This window comes from Carlito syrichta, unplaced genomic scaffold (genome assembly GCF_000164805.1).
Source record: "Carlito syrichta isolate Samal-C Ts95f unplaced genomic scaffold, Tarsius_syrichta-2.0.1 Scaffold303189, whole genome shotgun sequence".
In the NCBI taxonomy this organism is placed as follows: Eukaryota; Metazoa; Chordata; class Mammalia; order Primates; family Tarsiidae; genus Carlito; species Carlito syrichta.
The window spans coordinates 49,033-63,080 of record NW_007247285.1 but is presented as its reverse complement, the minus strand read 5'-3'; the positions used below and the strand labels follow the sequence as shown (position 1 = coordinate 63,080).

The window sequence follows — 14,048 nt, the reverse complement described above, 5'->3', positions numbered from 1 at the left end:
CTCGAACCCGCGGACCCAGGCAATCCACTCACCTCAGCCTCCCAAAGGCGCGGGATTACAGGCTGAGCCACCAAGCCCGGCTTGTGAAATTTTTTTAATTGGAATCTCACTCTGTCACCCAGGCTGGAGTGCAGTAGCACACTCATGGCCACTCCAGCGTCAACCTGCTAGGCTCCAGTGATCCTTCCGCCTCAGCCTTCCAAGTAGCCAGCACTACAGGCACACACTACCGCACCCAGCTAATTTTTATTTATTGTAGAGACAAGTTTTCGCCAAGTTGCCCAGGCTGATCTTGAACCCACAGGCTCAGGCAATCCACTTGCCTTAGCCTCCCAAAATGCTGGGATTATAGGCTGAGCCACTAAGCCCAGCCATGAACTTTTTGTTTTGTGTCGGAGTCTCAGTCTGTCACCCAGGCTGGAGTGCAGTGGCACACCCATGGCCACCCCAGTGTCGACCTGCTGGGCTCTGGTGATCCTTCTGCCTCAGCCTTCCAAGTAGCTGGAACTAGAAGTGCACGCTATGGCACCCGGCTGATTTTTTATTTATTGTAGAGACGAAGTCTCGCCAAGTTGTCCGGGCTGGTCTAGAACTCACGGGCTCAGGCAATCCACCCGCCTCGGCCTCCCAAAGTGCTGGGATTACAGGCTGAGCCACCAAGTCCGGCCTATGAATTTTTTTTTTAAAGAGCTGCAGTCTTGCTCTGTTGTCCAGGCTGGAGTGTCATGTGAAGTAGCTCAATGCAGCCTCAGACTCCTGGGCTCAAGCAATCCTCCTGCCTCAGCACCCTGAGTGGCTGGGACTATAGGCATGAGCCACCACATCTGGCAGGTCTGTGAATTTTAACACATGCATGGGTTTGTGTAACCACCATCACAATTTTTGTACTACCCCATCCTGGCCTTGGTACCTCAGGCACGAAAAGGCAGTCTATTTGTTGATAAATTGAAGTTTATCTCTGATAATTTAGCAGTGTCGCCTTGAGGAGCTTATTTAGCGGGAGAGCCAGGTAGAAATTCATGATCAATAGTTACAAATTGACACAAGGGCTGCAAAGAACAGAACAGTTAGGAGGAATGAACAACAAATGGGAAGAGGCCTGTTGAGGCAGGACAGGAAGGCTCCTGGAGGAGGAAGCCGAGGTCTGCCGACGGAAGGAATCTCCTGAGCCCACGCAGTCTAAGAGAAAGGCTGTGACAAGCGTGGGCTTCCAGGAAGAACACGAGAGGCCATCTATGTCCAGCCCCACCTGATGCCCAAGTCCCTCAAGCCCAAAGGTGGTAAACACCCAGCCTGGGCATGACTGTAACACAATCCTAGATGTGCCCAGGGTCAGTACCACCTGGGCGTGGATGGGCCCACTGTATCCAGGCCTAGAGGGGATGCTGGGATCCAGCTGGCACCTCACCTATAAGTGGCAGGGCCGGGACCACATCACCAACCCTTTCCTGGCCTATGTGTTCATCTGGTCCCTACCTGGCTGGGGGGTCCTGAGGACACCACGAGATAGGCCATTGTGCAAAGCATTGTCTGATACCCACCGCTGCCTGCCCAAGTTCCTTCTCCCCTCATCCACCACATGTGGTCAAAGTCCTGCTAGCTCTTCAGTGTTTGTGTTCCTCGTTTTTTATTTTTTTTTGAGTTGGAGTCTCACTCTGTCGCCCAGACTGGAGTGCAGTGACTGCTCCCGGCCACCACAGCCTCGCCCTGCTGGGCTCCGGCGATCTTTCCGTCTCAGCCTTCCGAGGGCCGGAATTACAGGCACGTGCTACCACGCCCGGCTGATTTTTTGATTTATTGTAGAGATGAGGTCTCGCCAAGTTGCCCAGGCGGGTCTCGAACCCGTGGGCTCAGGCAATCCACTCATCTTAGCCTCCCAAAGGCACGGGATTACAGGCTGAGCCACCAAGCCTGGCTTGTGTCCCTTTTAAAGGGTGGCATCCACCAGCTCCCATCCCAGACGTGGCTGAAGCAGCTGTTGTGTTCCAAAACTAACCAGGTGGACGGAACCGTGCACAGCACTCTCCAGGGCGCCACGCACTATGGTCTATCCACACTGAACCATGCGACCTGAAATAGACATTTGTGTCCACCTGCTTCCCTTTTGTCACCTGATCATAACCAATCCTCCACTCTAGATGCTGACATCAAGGTGCCCTGTGCTGGCCAGCATCTACCTTGGGCTCCTGCACTGGTCATGCCTAACCATGGCAAGAAAGTATCTGAGGTGGCCGGAGGCAAGGGTGCCAGGGGCCCAGGTCGGCACCACATGGGACAACTCCCAGCACCACAATATCCCCACCAGTTGAGGGGTTCCCAGCACAAGTCTCAGTCTCATGGACCATGTGTGCCTGGTCTCAAATTCTGTCCCTGAAATGTGTTAGTCGCCAATATTTATTTTTTATTTTAGAAACTGTAAAATATACATTGCATAAAAATTATGGGTTGGGTGTGGTGGTTCATGCCTGTAATCCCAGCACATTGGGAGGCTGATGCAGGAGGACTGCTTAAGCCCAGGAGTTTGAGACCAGCTTAGGTAACACAGTGAGACCCCACCTCTACAAAAAACAAACAAACAAACAAAATTAGCTGGGGGCCAGGCATGGTGGCTGAAGCCTGTGATCCCAGCAATTTGGGAGGCCAAGGTGAAGGGATTGCCTGAGCCCGTGGGTTCGAGACCCGCCTGGGCAGCAAAACCTCATCTCTACAATAAATCAAAATGAGCCGGGCGTGGTGCGCCTGTAGTTCCGGCTACTTGGAAGGCTGAGGTGGAAGGATCGCCGGAGCCCAGCAGGTCGAGGCTGCGGTGGCCGGGAGCGGCCACTGCATTCCAGTCTGGGCAGCAAAGTGAGACTCCAACTCAAAAAAAAAAAAAGAAGGCTGGGCTCGATCGCTCAGCCTATAATCCCAGCACTTTGGGAAGCTGCGATGAGTGGATTACTTGAGCCCACCAGTTTGAGACCAGCCAATTTAGTGAGACCTCATATCTACAATAAATCAAAAATTAGCGGGGCATGATAGCATGCGCTTGTAGTTCTGGCTATCTGAAAGGCTGAGGCTAGCTGGGCTCGGTGGCTCAGCCTGTAATCCCGTGCCTTTGGGAGGCTGAGGTGAGTGGATTGCCCGACCCCGCGGGTTCGAGACCCGCCTGGGCAACTTGGCGAGACCTCATCTCTACAATAAAATCAAAAAATTACCTGGGTGTGGTAGCGCGTGCCTGTAATTCCAGCTACTTGGAAGGCTGAGGCGGAAGGATCGCCAGAGCCCAGCAGGTCGAGGCTGTGGTGGCTGAGAGCGGTCACTGCACTCCAGTCTGGGCGATAGTGAGACTCCAACTCAAAAACAAATAAATAAATAAATAAATGAATAAATAAAAGAAAGAAAGGCTGAGACAAAAGGATTACCTGAGCCCAACAGGTCGACCCGAGGTGGCTGTGAGCGTGCCACTGTACTCCAGCCTGGGCGACGGAGTGAGACTCCAACTCAAAAAAAAAAAAAAAATTTATGTTCAGTGAAGCCAGACACAAAAGATCACATACTGTATGATTCCACTTATGTGAAATATTCAGAATCGGCAAATCCACAGAGACAGAAAGTAGACGAGTGGTTGACAGAGACTGGGGGAATGGGGAATGATTGCTAGGGACAGGGCTTCTTTATGATATAATAAAAATGTTGTAAAATTGACTGTGGCAATGTCTACCCAACTGTGAACTAAAAACTTCTGAATGGGTGAATCATACAGTATAAGAATACTTCAACAAAGCTGTTACCAGAAAGATAAGGTAACTAAAATCCCCTTCTAGAAATCTGGACTCCCGGCTTCTCTAGGAAGGCACCAGAATATCTGGCAGCACTGGGTCTGAAGTCCCAGGAGTGCCCCTGCTCCTGTCTACAGTGCTCCTTACTGTGTCCTGGGCACTGAGGCTGTAGGCCATGCCGTCGGCCATGTGAATGTAGACCCAGTTCACTTTATGTTCCTGACTGGTCCAACTGTGACCCCTTGAGTATCATGATAAGTAAGCAGAGTTTTAAGTTAGGAGATATAAAGTACACAGTATTTATTATTATCCTGACTTTAAAAGATGCAAAGACTCTGAAATTGAGAGAGGTGGAAAAAAAATCTGGAGAGGAAGATAGCGATGTGTATGGGTCTATTGAAGCTGCACTGTACATCTCTAACAGCACAGACTCCCAGAGAAAAAGTTACACCCAAATTCTAGAACATTTACTCACATCAGAACATGTCCAGCACCCTGCTCTGGGAACTGAGCAGTGGGGGTCAGCACTTGTCAGCATCCCAGCTCCATCAGTGTGCATGGGTTCTGGGTGGGCATGACCATGTGACAAGGAAAGCGTATTCCCCCGCTAAGCCACACACAGGTTTTCTGAATGCTTTCGAAGAATAAATGACTAAACGTAGGTTTTAAGTATCTTTTTGCAGTAGATAATCTTAATATTTACATTAATACAGAATCATTTTACATTCCTAAATCAGATACTAACAGATGCTTTATTTTAGTGAATTATAAAGGAAAACAAAAAGGAAACTACTGAGAAGTGTTCTTCATTCACCTATCTTACAGTAGCTTAAGAGTCTTGAACTCCGAAACCGCAGCGTGCTACCAGCAGAGGCTGGGGAGGGGGTGCTTGGCTCTGGCTGAACGGGGGGAACCTTCAACTGCTTAGCCTATGTCTTCCCTTTCTGAACATTTACACAGGAAAAGACAATGATTAGCACTGAATAATTTAAACACACTTTAGAAAGCAGATGTCAACAGTGTAAGCAGGAGAAGCAACCCTGGCTGGCAACAGCGGCAGGGCTCCAAGTTCCCAAGGCAGCTGAAGCCTGCCCTGCCCGGCTGTGGCTCAACAGAAGGGCAGGAGCCCACCACACCTGGCTTAGAACAGCAGGACTCGACAGTTCAGGGACAGGCGGCCCTCCTGGATGGAGTGGGAGAAAGAACTGTCCGTCCTTACAAAGGTCACTGCTTATGTGGTCAGAAGCAGGAACTCCCGGGACTCTCCAGGCCTCCGCGAGTGCCTCCCTAGGCCCAAACAACCACTCCACAGCTGTGTGTACTTCAGGGAATTACAAACTCTGAGCAGAGCAAGTGATGCCTCGACAAGCACCTATCAGGAGGAAGATGGCCTTGGGGTAGGCTGGGGGCCCCAGGTTCCTGGAGAAGACAACTCGTCAGGAAGGACTCGTTCTGGAACCTCCCAGAAGGTTGCTGAGAGGGAAATTAATCACTTCATGACTTGGTGCAGCTTAAGGCTTCATTTCTAAGCTGTAAGCATGGCCTTTAATTTGCTTCCTAAGATCTCTACCACATTTGATACCAAATTAGATGTTCAGCACTGCAAGAAGAGTCTGTCTTCCTCTGCCTGAGCCAGAAGAGGCTGAGTCACCTACCCACAGACAGGAAACTTCCACTGGGCCTCCCGGTGCTACATCTTGCTGCTCAGGGGCTGCCCTTCGTGACCTTTCCGTGGAAAGATGTACTAACATTCACATGATTTTGCTGTTGCCAAAGCAGTCCAGAAGGCCCTGCAGGCGGGCGCTCAATGCTGCTGTTCTGAAATCCTCCTGTCTCCCGGGTGTCCAGCCACGAGGAAGGGCTGCTGCTTCCCAGCCTAGTTTCCGGTGGATCGTTTTCCTGAGCCAAGGAGACAAGCGGTTACAGTGTACTCGACATTCCAGCAGAACACACCCTGTGGGAGAACTTCTGCGAACCCCTGAAAGTAGCTGTGCCAGGAGAGGGGCAAGAGTCCCAGCCACAGGAATAGATACAGGCATAAATAAAAGGGGGCTCTGAGACACCACAGTGAGCACACACTACTCCTGGCAGCAGCTCCCAGGTTTATGCAGCCCTGCCTGCCCAGGCACCTGTGAAACAGGTGGGAAGTTGAGGAGATCTGAGTTCTAGGCCTGGCTCTGCTACAATTCACCCTCTGTGACCGTGGGCAAGCTGGTCCCACCTCTGCAGAACACAGAGCTCCTTGGAGCTGGTGTAAGGAGGGCTATGACTCAGTCCCCAACACAGCTCTCCAGAAAGAGAACACAGCAAAAGAGACACAGCAAAAGGCTGGTCACGCAGCCTGGTTCAGTCCTATACTACTGTTCGACTAGTACGATTATCTGTTTCCATGGGCTGAGAGATTTGGCTACAAACAGAGCCAGATTTACCACGCCTTAAACTGACACCTCTTCCAACTCCTGGGGCGGGGCTACAATATTGGTTAAAGAGAGAGAAAACAGGGATTCAATCATACAAATTCGATCAAACACAGGGGAAAAGCCTCTAGGGTGTTCCTACCTCAGCAGAGATATCAGGAGGTAAACATTTTCTTAAGTTTGGAAAAGAATCCCTCCTTGTCCTCCCCAGCCTCACGCCTAGCCATGCTTCCTGCGGAGCTATCCATGGTGCTGCCACCTGGGCACAAACAGCAGAAAGAACTGGGGTCAAGGACACACACCTCCACGAACCACGTCCCAGACCCCACCTACCCCCACCTAGCCGCCCAGGGGTCCTAGCACTCAAAGAGTGACCAAGTGCCACCCCAAAAAGATAGGGGGCCACTCCCAAGTTGACAAGGTCCGCCTTGCTTGTTAAATGACCAAACCAAACAGGCCACTCAGAGCCTGAGGGTATCCCAATTGGTCTTTGAGCCATGGATCCACAGCAAGCAGGGAACAACAGAGATGGACAATGACCAGCTGTCTCTTAATCTTAACAATAACAAAAACATAGCTAAGTGCTAGGCCAGACCACATGGTTTACCCACATTGGCTCATTCAATCTTGAGGATAACCTCACAGGCAATTTCACAGGTGAAAAAACAGACCAAAAAAATGGAGGCACAGAGGCTAAGTGGTTTACCGAAGGTCACAGAGCCACAAGGAGGAGGAAGACTGAGCTCAAACCCAAGCAGTCTGACTCCAAACCTTAGCCGCTTCACCACCATGCTATTGGCTGCAAGAAGATAAATAACGCCCACCAAGAAAAGATCCTATTTCTAGACCAAGTGAGCAGACTCTGTGCTGCGTATGTCTCCAGGATAGCCACGCAGAAGCCTCAAATGCATGCGCTTCGTCTCAGTCTCAAACAATATCCACAAGAGTCTCTATTTCACTGAGCAAGCTCTCCCCATCAGAGGCACCTAACTCTAAACACTCCAGATCAAGGGAGGCTGTTCTGCTGATTCTTTAAGATCAAGGCTGCAACTACTGAGAACTTTACTGCATAAATCTGCTATTTTTAAAGATCTGCCAACCACTAGATGAGGAGGGCAAACCTTTGTTATGAATTAAAATACAGTCTTGAATGCAACTTTTTTTTTTTTGAGTTGGAGTCTCACTCCGTCGCCCAGGGTAGAGTACAGTGGCACGCTCACAGCCACCCCAGCATCGACCTGCTAGGCTCTGGTGATCCTTCTGCCTCAGCTTCCAAGTAGCTGGAACTACAGGCACACGCTACCACACCTGGCTAATTGTGTGATTTATTGTAGAGATGAGGTCTCACCAAGTTGCCCAAGGCTGGTCCCGAACCCACAGGCTCAGGCAATCCTCTCCCCTCAGCCTCCCAAAGTCTGGGATTACAGACTTGAGCCACTTTAATTGTAGGGCACATTTTATAAATGTTCAGGAATGCCACAGACAGCATGTAACAGAGTAAAGAATGGTCACAGCGCCCAAAGTCTCGGTCTAAGTAAGACACTACCTTCATACTGAGAGGCCCAAAGCTTGCAGCAACATGGCCCTGAGAAGTGGTGGGCTGGGGTCCCTTGGGTACAGCACATCAGTGCCCACTTTGCATGTCCCCAGGACATGGGACTGCAGCCTACTTCTCTGCCCTGGCACACACTCAGAGCTCAGGTGTATCCTCAGAGTAGTAATGGTGACCAGAGCAAGAACATGCTGAACAAGTGTGGGAAATCATCAAAGCCGCTAGGGTGCCATCCAAGCTCCAGGGCTCCAGAGGAGGACCAGGCCCCGTACAACGCCACTGCAGGACCCCAGGAAGGATACCCTACTGCCACAAGGTCGCACGGTCAGGTGTGCCCTCCCTCAGTCCTTTGCATCCCCTTTTCTTTTTTTTTTTTGAGTTGGAGTCTCACTCTGTCGCTCTGCAGCCTCAACCCACTGGGCTCCGGTGATCCTTCCACCTCAGCCTTCCGAGTAGCCGGAATTACAGGCACGTGCTACCACACCCAGCTGATTTTTTGATTTATTGTAGAGATGAGGTCTCGCCATGTTGCCCAGGCAGGTCTCAAACCCGTGGGCTCAGGCACTTCACTCACCTCAGCCTCCCAAAGCGCGGGATTACAGGCTGAGCCACCAAGCCCGGTTGCATCCCCTTTTCTTATATAAAGGCTTTAACAACAAACAGGATTCTCCTAATACAACAAAATCCAAAAACCAGAAATTTCCCATCACTCCTAGGCCTCCTAAGACAAGAGAGAGCAGACAGAAGTTTTGAATTATGACCTTGGCAAGGGGAGATATCAAAAAAGAAAAGTGCATATTTACCAAACCATTAAAGTAAATGTCACTGGGTACCTGGTTGCTACAAACAAGGTTTGCGGACTTTGATCCCCTGGATTCAACAGGAGCTCAGTGAAATTCCATGCAAAGGCTGCTGCAGCCGGGACTCCCAACCAGGGCCCTGCTTCTCAGCTCCAAATCCTCCACTTCACCTGCCCCCAGCTCCAAATACCTGGAGTGAGTCACCTGGTGTTAGTCACCATACACGACTCTAAGTCCAACTGGATTCTAAGAACTTCACCCAAGATCCACACAAAAACAAAATGATGCAATGAGGAGGAAACCCGTGAAGCCTGAGGGCCAATGGTCCCACGCACAACTGGCCCTGACCAGAGCAGGGGTCCCAATCAACAGCTCTCACCTCCCATGGGAAGAGGGGTTGCAGCTGCGGTGCCCTTGCCACAGCGTCGGCAGCAGGCACTCTAGTATCAAATCACTAGTGCTCAACCACACGCTACTCACAGAACATGACAGTACAGTTCAGGGTAGATAAGGCCTTTGCTCACTGCCAGATGAACCCAGAGCTAGTCTTGCTCTGAACAGGCAGATGGCATCCTTTGATTATGGTTTTTATTGCTGCAGTTGCTGTTGCTCAAGACAAGGAAATCCTGGTGAAGCGTTCTGGGTTGGAATACACAAACCGTTCCAATCCATCCTCTGCTTAAGCTTTTGCAGGCACTCTCATGGAGGCATGTGCCCAAGGTCACAAGGCAAGTGGCAGAACCAAGAATAGAACTCAGCACGCGAGCTCTGAGACATACAGAGCTGCCTGGCAGGATGTGCCTAGCGCTTTTACCTCAGCACACTGACATGCAGAGAGCAGGGGAAGTGTGCACTAGGGCTGGGTTCCACTCCAGCTGCTCTTGCTGACAGCTCCCCTCTTTGAACTATGCTTTTTGGAAGCTTCATGAAGACCCCCAAGTGGAGACCCCAACATGCTACTCTGAATCGTCCACCCTCCGAGGGACTCTGAGGCCCCCATGTGGTCTCCAGACCCCTTACCGGAGCTGGTGATGGTGACACCGTTCACCGTTCCCTCCACGTCCGTCTCGTCCTCAGCATAGCTCAAGATCAGGCTCTGCTGCCGGCTTGTTAGCCTCCTATGGACCAAGCACAGTCAGGGGCCAAGTGCTTCTATCAGGCAACTTGAGAGGACACACATGTGGCCAGTCCCCTTACAATGCATGGGAAAGATGAGACTCCTGACCCAGGCAGGGGCACTCACCCAGCCCAGTGATGAGAACCTGAGTTTTATGCCCTTGAAACTTCTGGAAAGAAAAGCTCCTAAAATACCCTAAATTGTTTAAACAAATCACTGTGGCTACACTAAATATAGCTTACTGGGGGCAGAAGTGGGAGGGGGGATTTACAAGTGTGCATGTGAAGCAGGTAAGAAATTCTCTAATTAAAGTGATAAAAAGGGCCGGGCTCGGTGGCTCAGCCTCTAATCCCGCGCTTTGGGAGGCTGAGGTGAGTGGATTGCCTGAGCCCGTGGGTTCAAGACCCGCCTGGGCAACTTGGCGAGACCTTATCTCTACACTAAATCAAAAAATTAGCTGGGCGTGGTAGCACGCACCTGTAGTTCCGGCTACTTGGAAAACTGAGGCGGAAGGATCGTTGGAGCCCAGCAGATAGAGGCTGCGGTGGCCGGGGGCGGCCACTGCACTCCAGTCTGGGTGACAGAGTGAGACTCCAACTCAAAAAAGAAAAAAAAAAGGTGACAAAAAGGACGTGTGCCAGAAACCCAGTCTCCCAAAGGGAGTCGGGAACACCACACGCTGGGTGCCCACAGCACTCTACCCAGATGGTCTCTCCTCGTCTATTTATGCTCTGCTCCTGAGAGCAGTAATAACATTAATGAAATCAGTAATACTTAAGCATTTCCTATTCATTAATTCTTCTGTCAACTCCATGAGGTCAACCTTTCTATTATGTCCATGCTACAGATGGAGACCTTAGCACTTACTTTGGAACTCTTATCTTGATGTGAATGTAGTGATCTCCGTAGCCATAGCTGTTAATCCGGGGGATACCTTTCCCAGTCATCCGAATCTTCTGGTCTGTCTGAGTCCCAGGGGGGATCTATAGAGAAATGAAATGTGTGGTTTGCCCAAATAAAAACATTTTTACTACACAAAGACAATCTTGAAAGGAACTCCTTGAGGAGAACTTTCACTCGGGTTTCTAGACCAAGTCTATCAACGATCACATGGAAATGGGCTGAGATGGGGTCCATCCAGAGCAGACCCTGTGACGAGAACCAGGGGCAGGAGTTCTAGGGAGGTGAATCTAGGAAGCAGGAGTGAGGGAGCCAAGACCGAGACGTGGGAGCAGGAAAAGCCAATACATGGTCAATGCCTAAGGCTGTTCCCTGGCCTTTGATGAGCTGGATCCCACAGGACCCTAGAGAATGTTCCCTGGCCTTTGATGAGCTGGATCCCACAGGACCCTAGAGAATGTTCCCTGGCCTTTGATGAGCTGGATCCCACAGGACCCTAGAGAATGTTCCCTGGCCTTTGATGAGCTGGATCCCACAGGACCCTAGAGAAGCTCAGAGAACGGCACCCCAGATGGAGGCAGGAGCCCTTACCCACAATGCCCATCTCCTTGAGAGGACAGAGAAGGCCCTGAGGTAAAGAGTGGGATGAACTGGAGGTGCAGGAGGGATGAGAGTGCGGCACAAAGCAAGTTACGCACTGTGGCACAGGGAATGTGACGCAGTCTGCTCTCATAACCAGATCTGGGTGACAACAGGTACACACAGTAGGGTGACACATCTCTGTGTCACAAGTGTGAGCCAGTTCCTGGGCCCCACTAATCGGTGCAGGAGTGAATGCCAGCCAGGAACTGCTTTCCAAAGCAATTATACAGTCGAGGTCTGTGGCTTGTGATCCACATCCAAGCAATAGCCTAAAATTCCTCATGCCCTCCCCTGGGAGTCCCCCCAGCAGTCTGGTCACTCACAGCTTCCAGGCCACTTGTCACCCATTTCCCATTTCAGAAAAAGAGCAATGAAGTACAGGGGTGACAGATGTTTTTGCACCCTCTTACCGTCACGTTGATTGTCTCATACAGGCCCTGGGCTCTGGCTGTCCCCCCAAGAATAGCTTGAGCTATAGAAATAAAGAGATCAGAGTGGATGTCTGCACCGTCCCGCCGGAACACAGGGCTCTTCTGCACCTAAGACCAAACACAAGAGATGAGTGTGACCCACCAGTGAAGTCTCACTGGAGACTAAACACCAGCCATGTGCCTTGCCAGGGCTGAGCTCAGGGCTGAGAAACCTTGTACCCCTTCTAATCTTAAAGCACAGCATTGAGAAAGAACTGTACTTGCCCCAGAGAAAAACATCACCTCAGGACTTGGGAGCAACAAGCTCCACACATCTGTGTACTGCAAGGAAGACTGCCTCAATCTCCTCTGTTTCCGAGCAAACCATCCAATGTGAAAGGAAATAAAAATGCAAAATTGGCTTTTTGAACTAAAAAAAAAAACTTACTTTATTAGAAAGTATAGAGAGCAGTGGCTCATGCCTCTAATCCCAGCACTCTGGGAGCTGAGATGAGAGGACTGCCTGAGCCTAGGGATTCGAGACCAGCCTGGGCAACTTGGTGAGACCTCATCTCTACAATAAATCAAAAATTAACTGGGTGTGGTGGCACACACCTGTACTTCCAGCTACTTGGTAGGCTGAGGTGGAAAGATCCACCTGTACTTCCAGCTACTTGGTAGGCTGAGGTGGAAAGATCACCTAAGCCAAGTGGGCCGAGGCTGTGGTGTCCGTGAGCGTGCCATTGCACTCCAGCCTAAGCAACAGAGCAAGACTCCTACTCAAAAAAAAAAAAAAAGGTACCTTTAGTACTTACTACCCCTATCAACAATTTGATCAGTAAGTAAAAACACAAGATGTTTTCTGTACTGTTATGTGTCCTGTTTCTAACTTATAAACATCTTGAGGAAGTTCTATTCTCTCCAAAGTAGGCATAAAACCTTACAGTAACAATAGCTAACACCCACATCTAGGTGGTCATTGCATCCCTCGGAAATATAAATGGCAAAATGTGATCTCATGAAGCTCTAACCTCATGGGAGCAGCTGCACCCACACCCACCCCGAGAGAGCAAGGAAGGGTCCAAGGGAAGTTGTTCAGGGCGGAGCACCTACCCTGAATGTGATGAAGATTTCTCTTTTTCCCACAGGCATCCTCACAGTCTGGCCATCCTCGACTCCTAGAACGAAAGTTCAAAAGGAAACAATTATTGTGGAACCTCTCACAGCATTTTCTACCAACATCCATTTATAACCCACAGTTTCCTTGCTCATTCTTGTTTCTTTTTTTTTTGAGTTGGAGCCTCATTCTGTCGCCCAGACTGGAGTGCAGTGGCTGCTCCCGGCCACCGCAGCCTCGACCCTCTGGGCTCCGGCGATCCTTCCGCCTCAGCCTTCCGAGTAGCTGGAACTACAGGTGCACACTACCACGCCTGGCTAATTTTTTGATTTATTGTAGAGATGAGGTGTCGTCAAGTTGCCCAGGTGGGTCTCGAACCTGCGGGCTCAGGCAATTCACTCACCTCAGCCTCCCAAGGCACGGGATTACAGGCTGAGCCACTGAGCCCGGCTACTCTTATTTCTTATTAACAAAGAACAATGCAATTATCCAAGATGACAAAGGATAACTTTCCAGAGGCACAACATGCAACAACTAATAACTGAACAAGAGCACCTTTACTAGCCTGGGAAACAAAGTGAGAACTCATCTCTACAAAAAATTTTTAAAATTACCTGGACATGGTGGTATACACCCGGTAATCCCAGCTACTGGGAGGCTGATGAAGGAGGATCACTTGAGCCCAGGAATCGAGGCTGTGGTGAGCTGTGATCATACCACTGCAGCCTGAATGACAGAGTGAAACCCTACCTTTTTTGAGTTGGAGTCTCACTCTGTCACCCAGGCTGGAGTGCCATGGCACGCTCGTGGTCACCCAGGGTCGACCTGCTGGGCTCTGGTGATACTTCCGCCTCAACCTTCTAAGTAGCCAGAACTACAGGCACATGCTACCATGCCCGCCTAATATTTTTTGTTTTGTTTTGTTTTGTTTTGTTGTTTTTTGAGGTGGAGTCTCACTCTGTCACCCAGACTAGAGTGCAGTGGCCATTCCTGGCCACTGCAGCCTCGACCTGCTGGGCTCCAGAGATCCTTCCGCCTGAGCCTTCCAAGTAGCTGGAACTACAGGCACACGCTACCACGCCCAGCTACTTTTTGATTTATTGTAGAGATGAGGTCTCCCAAGTTGCCCAGGCGGGTCTCGAACCCACAGGCTCAGGCAATCCACTCAACTCGGCCTCCCAAAGCGCTGGGATTACAGGCTGTGAGCCACCGAGCCCGGCCAATTTTTTTTTTTAATTGTAGCGTTGAGGTCTCACCAAGTTGCCTGGGCTGATCTTGAACCTGTGGGCTCAGGCAGTCCACTCACCTCGGCCTCCCAAAGTGCTGGGATTA

At 50.5% G+C, this 14,048-nt stretch overlaps 1 protein-coding gene across 2 annotated transcripts in view; it reads right to left on the bottom strand.

Annotated features, from left to right (window-relative positions):
* Positions 1 to 4,420: 4,420 nt before the first annotated feature.
* DNAJA3 (DnaJ heat shock protein family (Hsp40) member A3) overlaps positions 4,421 to 14,048 on the bottom strand; it is a 31,429-nt gene continuing 21,801 nt past the window's right edge. Inside the window, exons 7-12 of one of the 2 annotated variants that reach the window (XM_021712326.1) lie at positions 12,713 to 12,777; positions 11,600 to 11,728; positions 10,515 to 10,630; positions 9,551 to 9,648; positions 6,321 to 6,437; positions 4,421 to 5,660 (exon numbers count right to left, since the gene is read on the bottom strand). In XM_021712326.1, coding sequence (XP_021568001.1) covers positions 6,334 to 6,437; positions 9,551 to 9,648; positions 10,515 to 10,630; positions 11,600 to 11,728; positions 12,713 to 12,777 — 512 coding nt within the window. In that variant the 3' untranslated portion in view covers positions 4,421 to 5,660; positions 6,321 to 6,333. The remainder of the gene's footprint in view (positions 5,661 to 6,320; positions 6,438 to 9,550; positions 9,649 to 10,514; positions 10,631 to 11,599; positions 11,729 to 12,712; positions 12,778 to 14,048) is intronic. The other variant, XM_008058016.2, reaches the window with a different exon arrangement.